This window comes from Grammomys surdaster, unplaced genomic scaffold (assembly GCF_004785775.1).
Source record: "Grammomys surdaster isolate TR1022 unplaced genomic scaffold, NIH_TR_1.0 168, whole genome shotgun sequence".
Lineage (NCBI taxonomy): Eukaryota > Metazoa > Chordata > Mammalia > Rodentia > Muridae > Grammomys > Grammomys surdaster.
In genome coordinates this window covers 1,334,442-1,348,118 of record NW_021604616.1, presented here as the reverse complement: position 1 = coordinate 1,348,118, position 13,677 = coordinate 1,334,442, and the positions used below count along the sequence as shown (strand labels likewise).

The 13,677-nt window shown below is 40.0% G+C and overlaps 1 protein-coding gene across 8 annotated transcripts in view; it reads right to left on the bottom strand.

Moving 5' to 3' along the window:
- The window catches only part of Epb41l2 (erythrocyte membrane protein band 4.1 like 2), a 167,582-nt gene that overhangs the window by 33,253 nt on the left and 120,652 nt on the right, over positions 1 to 13,677 (bottom strand). For all 8 annotated transcript variants that reach the window (XM_028766450.1, XM_028766451.1, XM_028766453.1 and 5 more), the window contains exons 9-11: positions 9,822 to 9,974; positions 9,023 to 9,120; positions 3,952 to 4,124 (exon numbers count right to left, since the gene is read on the bottom strand). In XM_028766450.1, coding sequence (XP_028622283.1) covers positions 3,952 to 4,124; positions 9,023 to 9,120; positions 9,822 to 9,974 — 424 coding nt within the window. The remainder of the gene's footprint in view (positions 1 to 3,951; positions 4,125 to 9,022; positions 9,121 to 9,821; positions 9,975 to 13,677) is intronic.

Genomic DNA, 13,677 nt, shown 5'->3' with positions numbered 1-13,677 from the left:
GTACCCCAGCTGCTGCCCCAAAGTGACTCTGTGCCCTGCAGTCCTCTCGCAACAAGGCAGAACCTACTGTGTGCTGCTGTCCTCTCTCTCCCAGTGAGGCAGAACCTACTGCGTGCTGCTGTCCTCTCTCTCTCCCAGAGAAGCAGAACCTACTGCGTGCTGCTGTCCTCTCTCTCTCCCAGAGAAGCAGAACCTACTGCGTGCTGCTGTCCTCTCTCTCCCAGTGAGGCAGAACCTACTGCGTGCTGCTGTCCTCTCTCTCCCAGTGAGGCAGAACCTACTGTGTACTGCTGTCCTCTCTTTCCCAGTGAGGCAGAACCTACTGCATGCTGCTGTCCTCTCTCTCCCAGTGAGGCAGAACCTACTGTGTACTGCTGTCCTCTCTCTCCCAGTGAGGCAGAACCTACTGTGTACTGCTGTCCTCTCTCTCCCAGTGAGGCAGAACCTACTGTGTGCTGCTGTCCTCTCTCTCACAGTGAGGTAGAACCTACTGTGCTAATGTTTTTGTCATAGCTCTGGATCATCTCAAGAGTCAGCAAGCCAAAGGACAAGTCTCTCTACCAGTGGCTCCTCCTGAGCAATGGAATCCCCCCAAGTCTTTTCCTCCTTATAAAAAGTGTTACAGATACCCTGTGGTTTGCTCTTTTTTTCCATGCACCAAGAAAAATTCTAGTAAACAAACAAACTCCAGAGCCTGAAGCTATTCGAGGGTGTATATGCCATCACAGTTTACCTGAGGGATCCTATACTTTGAATCTTTGTTCTAGAAGGTACCGAATACTCTGCTGCCCTTGCCTGCCCTATCCTGCCGTGCCTCTTTCCTAGCCCTATTTTTTTTACCAAATGATACTTCTACTTAGACTCATTTGCTTTAGACAGGAACTTCAAATTCTAGAACACTACCCCTTAACACTAGCAAATCAAGCAGGGCCCTTGAATGTATTTTTAAGCATGGTATGTGTTTGTTTGTTTGTTTGTTTGTTTGTTTTAAACATCTATTTCTACACCATTTCAGCCTTTAAAATTTTTCCAATCTATAATAAACTTACTTTTCAAAATCCACACAAATTGTTACAACATTAAAATGAACTTACATCTTACATTACACCTACTCATTTCCTGGAACTGGTTTTTGTTTGTTTGTTTTTGCTAAGATTTTACTAATTTTCCAGTGTAGATGCATAAAATTATACATACCTCTTTGACGTATTATACAATTTTAAGCACTCACTGCACTCACAAATTATTACAAAATGAAAAACCTGACCTAAAGATAGTTTCAACTATACTGATACTGAAATATGAGTCAATATAAAATTAAAAATTACAAAGCCAAGTTGACAAAATGTTGACAGCACACATTTAAACACACATTCTAATATGCTGTATCCACGTGATCTGTTCCAACCCAAGGTGAAGAGCACACCAGCCACTGTCATGTGACCACTGCGAGCCAGTCTGTGGCTTCCTCACTCAATCTTCTCTCACCATTCTCCTGGAACCAGCTGATTCTTCCAAGCTAATTCTGCGCTCTGCACGTTAACACCAACACACTACGGATTCGCTAAAGGCTTCTACAGAATGGACTCAAAAGTCTAGCAGCCCCAGACTCTCCTCCAATGCCTGAGTGTGCTGTCTGTTTGCTGGTCTCTCACCTTAAAGCTGGTCTGCACCCTCCACTGCCTGGGATGACCTATGTTCTCCTCTCTTGTCATAGCTGCCTCCCTTTCATCCTTCCAGGTGTCTGAGGGAGGCTTCTTTCCCTGATGATCCTACTTAAGCAGCCCAGCATCCCTGGCACTGCTTCCCCAACTTCCCAATGCATGAAGACTGCTGGTTCTGTTCCCTAACCTCAGAGGTTAAAGAGGCACTCCCTGCTTTACAGCAGCTGCTCTCTCTAGGTGATTTCTACTCTTTAGTCTTTTGATGTCACCTTAAACTTTGCCTTTGATACAATCACTAAAATATTTTCCAAAACTTTAAAGGAAAGACTATTTATCTATCTACATTATTCAAACCTTCAAACACAACACACATTAGCAACAGGAATGGAACACTGATAAAAAGGCTGAAGGAAGACGCTCTGTCCTGGATCAGAGCAGCTCTGCTATGCTGGGAAACAGAACACACGCCCCAGCCAGAGTTCACTTGCCATACTAACATGGAAAGTCTTCTCCTTTTCACAGTAACACAATCATCCTTTTGATGGCCTGCCCATCTGATGGATCACAGCATCCAACACACAAAGGGGAAATAAAGGATTGGTGCCTCGCCTGTTGCTTCCCCTTGGGAAAAACTGTTTACCTTCTGTGATAACTGCTCAATCAAGACTGCGGGTTTCCCAAAAAAGTACACAGACTACAAAGATGCCCTGGCTGACTGTTCTTCATTGGCTTGAATACAACGTGAGAACTCTACAGCCTCCAATCTTAGAACAAAAGCCGGTGACAGTCCCAGAAGGCTCCTTGCAGGGCAGAAACAACAGCAACTGCATCTACCTGTGGCTAGAGCAGACTACTAAGGAACGCACTTAGTTGTTGGCTGACACTGCTAATTCTCTATATTTAAATAGTCTTATCTGGAAATATGAATATTCATTTGATTGAAGCATATATTTTTCTGGTGGTTCTTTAAAACTCTACGGAAGACTCTCCTGAGTTAACAACCACCTACATCAAAATACTCACAAGCAAAGTCTTGGAAATAGCTGTGTGTACCTGCACCTATTTAGTTAAATTTCTTTTACCAGGAAGAAACAGAGCAAGGCTAATCTGTGTGAGTCCTCTACTAATGAAAGAATGTTAGCCTAAGAATCGTCTATTTTATCTAATTATTTAACATCTTGCTGTTCAAGTTCATATTTCATATTTGTATAGTGATACAAAGGAGCAACAATCAAAATGGGATTTTTGCTAATAATGCAATATAAAATTACAACTTGTCAAACTATTTAATATTACTATTCAATATAATGAAAAAGGTTGAAAAACTATTTCTTTTCACTGAAAATTAATATCATTTTTGTTATATAACAAAAAAGCAGTTTAATAAAAACATAACATCTTTCATATAACATATTAATTCCTAATTTCCTAATAAGCAATATGACAAACATGTGATAAAGAAACATCATCTGATTTGTATGCATGCAAATATAAGAGTTCATCAGAACTCTAAGAGAAACCATTAATATTTATACTATCTCCCCAGACACATGAGTATGTATTTCTTTTGTTATTGTTATTTAAAACCATATTTAAAGTTAATACTTTTGAAACCTAAAATAGTTTCTCCTATGCTGTGAGTCTGGTAAACTTCTGAAAGCACACTTTCAAATCTGAGTAGTAGAACTGTTTTATAACTACTGGAATTCTTTGCAAACATTCCCCAAACTCCCAGAGTAATATGAGCAACTAACAAGCACAAGACATTAAACCACATTAGAAATCATAATCAAAGGAAACCAAGAGAACCATATCCATCCAACAGCTTATAAATACAAAAATACATACTACTTATGTATGCTGCCAACAGCATATATACAACAACAAAACAAAAATGCATGTTCAGAGTGACAACCTGCATACAAAATTATTTTACTTTGAGAAGAGCAACATTTTACTAATTTGGAGGTACCTGTCTATCCCTTGAGACCAGTGGTCCTCAACCCTATGGGTTATGACCTCTATGAGGGTAATATGTCAAATATCACAAACCAGATGTTTACATTACAATTCATAACATAAGTAAAAGTAGTTATGAAGTAGCAACAAAATGGTTTTATGGTTGGGGTCACCACAACATAAAAAACTGTATTAAATGGTGTCAACATCAGGAAGGTTGAGGACCACTGCTCTGGAGGATGTCTCGCAGTCTTATTAATCAGATTATCATTTTCTGACCCCACTAGAGTAGAAAAGATGAGTAGAATCCAAAGTTGAAATGTGTTACCTCCATCTAGGCTCCTCGAGACACGTTTACTAGAGGCACGCTCAAACTGTGGTGCTGGCCTATCTATGAGGGTGCTTGCTTCTCGTGTCTGTGCCTGTGTGCGGCCGCTGTAGCGGAATTTGGACCCCAGGGTCAAGAACTTGGTCTTTGGTGGCTGCTCTGGAGACACAAGCCTACAAAGGAGAGACAAAAACAATAAGGACAAAGTCTTCAGGTGGATTAAGAAAAACAAAAATACAGGTATGTATGTTAAGGTTTCATTTCATATACGATTAGTCGAAACCACTGCGCTACAGCTTTAATAAAAACATCCTTCCTACATGCGTGGTTTTATTGTTGTTTTGGGCTTTTGAGTCAAGCTGTTTCCAGCTCATCCACCGAGTGCTGAAATTGAAATGCAGCCCCACACTGGGTCAGAGGCACTTTTTTAACAGTAATGTGCTCACATCTTTCTTTCTTCCCTCCTTCCTTCCTTCCTTCCTTCCTTCCTTCCTTCCTTCCTTCCTTTCTTTCTTTCTTTCTTTTTTTTGCCAACCTAAAGAGCAGCTGCTCTGAGTGTGTATCAAGAGTATTTATTGGATTTAGTGTAAATCGCTTATGTAAACACGTATGTCTGAATTTGTGCTGTTAGCTGTTAAGTGTCAAGCAAAAAGCCCATTATCATTAGCAATCGTTAATATTTATGCCTCTTTCTGGTAGGAAAAGAATCCATCTAACTCAGGAATCTGTTAGCTAAGCAATTTGTTCCTGAACAACAGAAATTAGACAGTGGTCCTCAGAGGTGGCTAATATTCTTTCTTGCCAGTGTAACTCTACCAAGCAACTGGTTCAAATCTTAATGACAGATAATTTTCTGACTTATGAAAGAACATGCTTTTAATAAGCAAGCTTTTTTGATACAACCAAAATCATCTTGCCATTGAGTTAGAAAAACACTTAACAAATATATACTCTCAGAAATCTTACAGTTTATTAAGACTTTAGTTTAGGGATATGGAGATTTCAATCATTTTCCACGGAAAAGTCGGTATTTTACAAGTTTTTTTTTTCCCCCTAAAATCATTCCAAGTATTCCCAGATCTTCTGCATAAGACTTTAGAAAACTTCTGCTTAGGGAAAGATGAGTTCTAAGTCAAGGTGGTAAGGAGTAATAATGCTGAGAGGTAATCTAATCCTCCATTAACTCAAAACAGAATTCATCCAGAATGACAGAGTCAGAATTAAATGATAAGAGAACCACAGACCCTCCATAATTTAGTGTGGTGAAGCACTAAATCTATGTGCATGCCATAAAGCATACTCCACGTCCTATCTACAGAGATACAACACAGGGTAGTGCTGAGAACATGCACTCTGGTGACTGTCACCTTGGACTGCCTCCCCAGCTAGCAAGGCTAGGAACGTGACCCTGAACTTCTCTGCAGGAAAGCAATCGGCTATAGAAATGGGAGGAAGGTTGCTGGGAAACATCAGTGCAGCCAGAGGTTGGGAAATATTCTCCCATGGCTCCTCCTTGTCTGTCACTGAAGCCCACTCGGGGATAAAGAAAATTTAAAGACACATGGATCCTTCTTGTCTGTTAATAAAGTCTACTAAGGAATAAAGACGATTTAAAGATTACCGCAACAGAGAGACATTCAGAGCCCTGAAAGTGATCTCCAAAAAATAGGTCTGAAATTACAGACAGGGCATCTGTTTTACCAAACTACGAGAAAACTTAAAGATCATTTATTTTTAAGAGATATTCCTCTTTCAAATTATAATACATTTTCTGTTTCTTTTACAAAATAAATTTATAACAATTAAACTTCTTATGCATCAGAAAACAATATTTAAGAAAATTTTAAAGTCTTCCAAAGGTGTCCCCCAGCTTTGCAATTGTCAATTTACTTTTTGTAACTTCATCAGGGCCTGTGGGTGCTTGAGGAGACATGGGGCCCACCATCACCCTAACTCTAGACACACCCAAATCCAGCTCAATGAGTTGCTTGCTTTGTTTTATTTGAGGGCTTCACTATGTTGCTTGGACTGGTCTCAAATCATGAACTCAAGCGACAGCCTGTTCCAGTCCCGTCTATGTCTGTGCCATCATTGTTGGAGCGTGCGCTGGTACACATATGCATGTACACACGCACACAACACACACACACACACACACAGAGTCAGACCACAGGCAGCACCTCTTCAGTGCTCTCCTTCCTGGTATCTCAGGGATGCAGCCTTGAAGAAGTAACTTTTGTGTTTGGCATATTGGAAATTTAGCAAACGGCAAGTGCTGCAAGCCTTGACCTCTGACCCATCACTAGCTCTATCTTAGTAGAACATGAAACAATTAGTCCTTAAAATGAGCTTGAGAGTGAGTTTAGTTTTGCTGTGCCCCACCTAATTTGAAAGCTGATCTTTCTTCTCATTACCACGGTCTGAGATGGCATCTACTATCCATGTCCACGTGAAAAGAACTCTACAAAATCAAATTTCTGTTAAGGTAACAGCCAGTGGGTTACTGTTTAAGTATATATACAGATATTTATCCATTAGAGCATTCTGCATGAGATATTTTACATACATGATCACTTATTTTTTTGGTCTTACCTCTATTTTACACAGCAGATTGCAGTAAGACCTGTGTCTTCTATTTTAAAAATGGACATATGAAGCAATAAACTGTGTATAACAATTATAGCATTCCTAGCACCTGTCATTTCCAACAGGATCATCACGGTTGGTATTTGACAGCAAACCTGCTATCTATCCACTCTAGTCCTATAGGGCTGATGCTATTATCTAGCTTTATATGAGGCAGGCCCACACTTCTTTAGAAAACACTTATTCTAGCTACTAAGAAACATAAACTTTTCAAGGACTTCTATGATTAGTATAGCTGAGTCAGATAGATTCAAATATATGTTGAATTATATGTCTTCTCTAAAATTAGCATATTAGAGTATTCTTGAAAATAAATCTGTTCCACTTCACTGTGAGAACCAGTCATTTGTAATAACTATAATGTTTTTTCAGTGGTACTGATGACATTATTTTAAATTAGCTTATGTTTGCTTCTCATGTAAAATCTCATTTAATTTTGAAAACAACCCCATAAAGAAATAAATGAGCCCTTTATTAGCATCACAGGGGTAGTGAAGGTAAAGCAGAGGCTGTATAACTTGTCACTATTACATGGCTAGTATGTGGCAGAACAGTACTCGATCCTAAGTCTGGAGACAGCACTTAATCCAATCAGGCTTTATAAACCAGTGACCAAAAACAGAGTCGATGAAGGGAACCAAACTACTTGTGCAAAAAGCAGTCCTAAGGACAGGACTTAAAAGGGAAACAGAACGCTAGCTACAGCCTGGAATCAAAGGAAATTGGGAAGGTTTGTTGGTTATTGTTGCTCTGTTGCACATTTATTTCTCTATGTAGCTACAGCTAGCCCTGAACTACTATATAGGCAAGGCTAGCCTTGAACTCAGAGACTCGCCATGCCTCTACTTCCCACATACTGAGATTACAAGTTTAGGGGCTCTTAGGGGTTATTTTTAGTCTAGGACTTTGGTCTTTAAGGAAAGTATGGATATGTAACTGACCAAAGAAGTCAGAAGTATCTATTAGAAAGTAAATTTACAATGAAGGACCCCTTGCTGTCTTCTAGACTGACAGTGTTGGAGCCTCTGAACTCTCACAAGCATTCAGTAACTTAAGTGCTGATGCACTGTTCTCACTCAGCACCCATCAGCTACAAAGGACTGGAGACTACTCATGAAGTCATCAATAATTTCCTTTTCTCAGAGAATTAACTTGGGATAGATGATAATAAAGGAGGGATAAAATAAACATAGCAAAACAATGTCTATCCATCTTTTAAACAAGGAAGGTGATAAGATGAAAAGACAATAATACGTTTGGAAGGAAAAGAGGCAATTAAAGAAAGGTGGGGTGTTCGTGACCCCCAGTTTCTACAGTGAATGCACTGCACTGAGAGCAATCCTAAGGAGAGGCCAGTGTGAAAGGCTCTAGAAGTCTATGAAGAGTTCAGATGCCAAGGGAGATGTGGAACTGTGTAAGGGTATCCTGGTTCACGGCTGGGCATGGGCCTGGAACCCTGAGACTCCAAGGGAGAAACAGCAGATGTTCGGCCACGACCCCAGAACCCAGAGTCCTGACACACAGTCTAGTCTCCATGGACCTACTTTGTTCAGTCACGTAGGCCATTACAGCCCCTCCCAAAGTGCACAGGTAGAGGGTGTGACTACAGGCCTCAGGCCCTAGGGATTTACATACTAATGAAGGCCAGAGGGCGGAGCAAATTAAGCATTCTTCCCCAGACCCTCTCCCTTTCTCCCTCCATATTTAACTCAGGACTGCCCTGAGTTTCATGGGGGTACATCCAGATCCATCTACCATCCGCCATGAAAATAAACCCTTTTGGACTATGGACATTCTCGTGTCATTGGAGTCTGTCTTCACCAAAGCCTCCAGCCTCTGGAGCCTTAGACTTTCTCCTGTATGTGGAATCCGCCTCGTGAAAAGCCTCTGGGACACCACTGCGGCCCCTTTTTTTCCCACAGGGAGGCCGGCAGGCTGGCTGGCTAGCAGCAATGAGGATCCCATTAATGCTGAAAGTTAGTTGAAATAGCATAATACACAAGGTTGTAATACTGTATCAACCACCACAAGAGTTAAACTAGCAGCAGCACACTGGAGTGGCTGGTGTGCTAGGAGACAGGCTTGAGGGGTGATAGATTTAACAAAACAACCAAATGGAGCAATGGCAGGCCCAAGCTGATTGAGAAAGAGGTTACATCTGAAAGAGCTGGTAAGAAGACATCCTGACTTATAACTAAGAAGACTAATGACAGAAAGGAAGGTAGCAGGTGGGGTTAGCATGGTGGTGATTCAGGGAAAGAGGAGGCAAAATAACTAGAAGGCACGCTGAAGCATGGCTGCCAGCAACAGAGATAACCAGCGTGAAATACAATTCTGATGTAGGGCACAGCTGCATCTGCCGTGCCATCCTTCCCATCTAACCTGGACAGGGTACTGGCAACTCCATGAGACTTCTTCACCTTACCTGTAGAAAGTGTGATGCTCCACACACACTTTCCATAGCCTTTTAGCTGCCCGATGGTTTGGCAATTTGAATCCAATGGTACTTTCAAACTGTTCCAGCTAGAATAAACCCATAAAAACAAAATCAGCCTATTCTTTAACTAATGACTACCTGATATTGTAAGCAGAGTCAGTTGTTTCTGTCAAAAGTAATTTATTTTTTAGATTTATTTATTTTCTATTTATATGAGTACACTGCAGCTGTCTTCAGACACACCAGAAGAGTACATTGGATCCCATTACAGATGGTTGTGAGCCACCATGTGGTTGCTGAGAATTGAACTCAGGACCTTTGGCAGAGCAGTCAGTGCTCATAACCGCTGGGTCATCTCTCCAGCCCGGAAGTAATTCTTCTTTAGAAATTAAGTGTTAGTCAAACTATATAGTCATACAAAGTAACAAATTTCCAACTATAATACTGTTTCTATGAAAAGCAATTGCCCATTGCCCAAGTGAACTGATTACTCAATACCACTAAAACACATTCCATCACTTACCTGAGTCAACAACAACCACAAAAAGCTCCCACTATGTGTGAGAGGGGAAAAAAACAATCCTTTTTTGTGAGCAAACTAGTGGTTTTGTATATTAGCAACAAGAATGTTCATACATCATCAAGAATAATGTCTTTTGTAGCATAAAAGAACTAAGAAGGGTTTCCTTCTATAATATTTTCATGGAAGAATTAACTTACCTCTCCTACTAGGAAAGGGGACACTGACAGTGCTTTAGCCATGCCAAGAGTACAAGACACTGCTCACCTCTGCTGGTCTAACTTTAATGTAGAAATTACTGCGCTTATAGGAAATTTTCAAGATCTTCGGCCAAGCAAAACGATTGATTCTCAGTCTGTCTTTGTAAATGAGAAGGCCATTAGCACACACTCCCAGCTTGATGTCCACACCTTCTGAGTCCTGCCAAGTACAACCCATTTGACAGTTAGAATGACAAGTTATGCAGACTGAGGCAAATCTGCCAAGTACAACCCATTCAACAGTTAGAATGACAAGTTATGCATATTGGAGCAAATCTGCCAAGTATAACTCATTTGACAGGTAGAATGACAAGTTATGCAAATCAAACTTCTTCAAATGATGGAAAATGTAAACTTAACATATTTATATTTAAATGTTAATGAAAGTACCTAAATTAACTCCAACATGTGCTCATATTAACAAAACGATTCAAAATATCATTTGCATGACATAATCTGTAAAAGATGTACTTTATGCATTTTTCAAGCTCTGCAAAAAGTTAACAAGGAAGAAAGAAACAAGAGCTAGATTGTGGCATCTTGAGGATACAGATTGTGTTCCTGGAGCACATCTGGCCCTTGTGGACAGTCGGCTGGCCTGCTCTAAGGTACATTCTACTATTTTAATTCATCAAACTTACATGGTTATGCTAGCTGAAGGAAGTAAAATTATACCTATAAATCTGTCTTCTGGATGGACAGTGTTGGAGCCTCTGAACTCTCACAAGCATTCAGTAACTTAAGTGCTGACGCACTGTTCTCACTTAGCACCCATCAGCTACAAAGGACTGGAGACTACTCATGAAGTCATCAATAGTTTCCTTTTCTCAGAGAATTGACTTAGGATAGATGACAATACAGGATAACCACAAGCCTGAAGAGGTTTGGTTTATTTACCCACATAAATATACGCACAAAAAAAAAAAAATCAGAAAGCTGACACCTTGAACTGTGTTTAAAAGGGAAGCAAATGATACTTCTCTCGTAAGTCACTCAGTACTTAAGAGACACACAATATTCAAAACACATTTCCACCAGGGGACAGATGATCTCAGCCAAGACAGAGAAACTCAACACTGGTACACATTTTAAGAAACCATGAACAACATGTGATAAAATTTTACACAAAGCAAAGGAAAACAACACATTACAAAGTCTCAATTCAATGACAGTGTGTCTGACAGTGCCATTACAAAGAATAATGTAACATAAATTAGCTTCTCTTAAAATAAAAGTATAAGATAGGCCATTGATACTAATTCCATTTTCTGCTATGATACCTGAATAATTCAAATACAAGAACACAAACTTACATTACATCACACTGAACAGGTTTTAAAGCACTGCGTTGCCGACAGTCAATGAAGGTTTACTGCAAAAGCCCAGCAATCCAAGTTTAATCCCTAGAGCCAACGGGTAGATGGAAAAAAAACAGCTCCAAAGTTGCCTCTGACCTCCACACACACCATGGAGTGTGAACCACAGCATGTGCATGCTCATTTACATATCAAATATAGAACATAAAAAATGTAAAACAGTCAATACTCTACTACTCCCTGGAATCCTAGCAGCCTCAATTCTCTCTAGGAATAGCAGAGAAAGCTGGCTGAATGAGGCCTAGGTACCCAAACTACTTGGCATCTAACTTAAAGAAAGTGTCTGTCAAAAGCATCAACACCTATGGCCAATGGGAGAGGGTGAGAGATGACAGAAAATGCCGTGTTTTCACCATAGCTAAAGAGGTGACATTCACTGGAAACAGACAAAGCCAGCTCCATCTAGTCTGAAACAATCTTTAGATGGGACAAACAAGTATTTTTTATTTTACTTAAAAAGAAACTCCTCCTGTATTCAAGCAAATCAGTGGATGTGTGGCTGGCCCACAATTGTTTCACATGTATCAGTATTTGTGAACAGAATCATGGAGAAGTGCATGAGGTGCAAAGAGGAAAAGCATTTTCAGTCTCCGACGTCTGAGCTGTGCCACTCAGAAAAAAAAAGAAAGAAAGAAAGAAAGAAAGAAAGAAAGAAAGAAAGAAAAGAAAAAAGAAAAAAAAGAAACAAAACAAACAAAAAAAAAAAAAACACTGACTACAGAAATTACCATCTGCTCTGCCCCTCAGGAAGCTGCCTCAGTGGAAGGTCTCCTGAGAGGTTTGAGATGCTGAAGGCTCTCTCTCCCTGTGTGGTCACATCAGCTGGCACCTCTGGAAACAACTCCTTGCAGACCAGCCTTCTGCAGAGGTCTGCCAGGCACTCTGCTGTCCACCCTTCAGAACTAGAGGGCACAAGATGACAACACTATCCCAGGGGACCTACTGCTCTGTGCTTTCTTTCTTGTCCCTTTGTCAAGACTCTTTCCAGTCAATACTCCTCAGCTTTCCTAACTTGAAGCTCTATCTTAATGTTTCAAAAAGGAAAAAGAATGTGAGTTCAAGGTAAGGAAAAATGCTTTAGGAAAATAAAAATTTACATGGCATGTTCTTTAAAACTCCCACAGGACTTCTTTCCATGGGCCACAAATATGATGGCTATTGGCAGTTAACAGATGATAAACAGGATGAATGATGCGCCTTACTACACAGCAAAACCTGACATTATGTATAATCAAGCTTACCTTTATAACTCAAACAGTATGAGAAAAGAGCCCTGACACTTTTGGAACTTCTAAGAACTGGATTCTATACAATGTTCTACAAAGTCAGGCGATAGAACAACTGCATACAGGAAAGGCTGCAAGCTGCAGCTTGGTTCAGAGTATTTGCCTAGCATGGTTGAGGCCCTGGGTTCAATCCTCAGTGCTCCCACTCTCTCAAAAAAATTATATATCGCAACATTTACAGGAAGTTAGGATGAGAGAACCTCTTTGGTTCAAGACCTGTTCCCTCTCATGCTTTTTTCTTCTATAAACAAAAAGAAACTAAAACAAACAAACAAACAAACAAAGCCCCTCTGGCATTTGGAAGACCAGATTTACTATGTAGTAACATTTATTAAAGAATCTCAGGCAAAGGTGACTGCCAGCGATAACATTAGACAAGGTATTCTCTTTACTATCTCATGTATTATAAAACAAATACATTCAAATCTCAAAAAGATAGTATACATGAAAGCATTTTTTAAAACTGAAAAGTACTTCATCCAGCAGTTAAAAAATATGATGTTACCAGAGACTCACTGATCTCAAAGGGAGGAAATCTGCAAATGTAAGAAGACTTGCAATAAAAACAACTAAAGCCCAATGTGGTGGCACATACCTTTCCTCCCAGCAATTTAGGAAAGAGAGGCAAGTAGATCTCTGAGTTCAAAGCCAGCCTGTTTTACATAACAAGTTCAGGCCAGCCATAGCTACACAGTGAGAGAAAACAAAACAAAATAAAACAAAAATAAAACTAACAGACACTAAGAGCAGATCTCATATAAAGAAGCCCAAGAATTAGACTCCTCAGAGGCTCAAACAAAACCAGCTGAACAAAAGAAGCTAAGCAAGAAAACGCTTCAAGACATCAACTTCCTTTCTACACAAAGAGACTCAAGTGATTTTCACTTTCTATGTTGAATATACATTATTTTGAAATGAAGAAAAATATTTTAAAATAAAGTCACCAAGGACAACAGAGTACTTTGCAAATATAATACAAAAGCAAGGCTACTAACCAAAGACCTAGAAAGAGAAGGCATCTCTGTGTGGGAGCTTCCTGGCGGCACTATAACCACTTCCTAAACTGTGCATGACTGTCAGGATGGGTAAAATCTCTAAGATACTGACTCTAGACAAACCAAACCTGTCTATCACTTTTCCACTTCGCCTCTTAAAATTTCACTTCCATCATCCCGTCCATGCACTACTGCTGAAGCCTCCA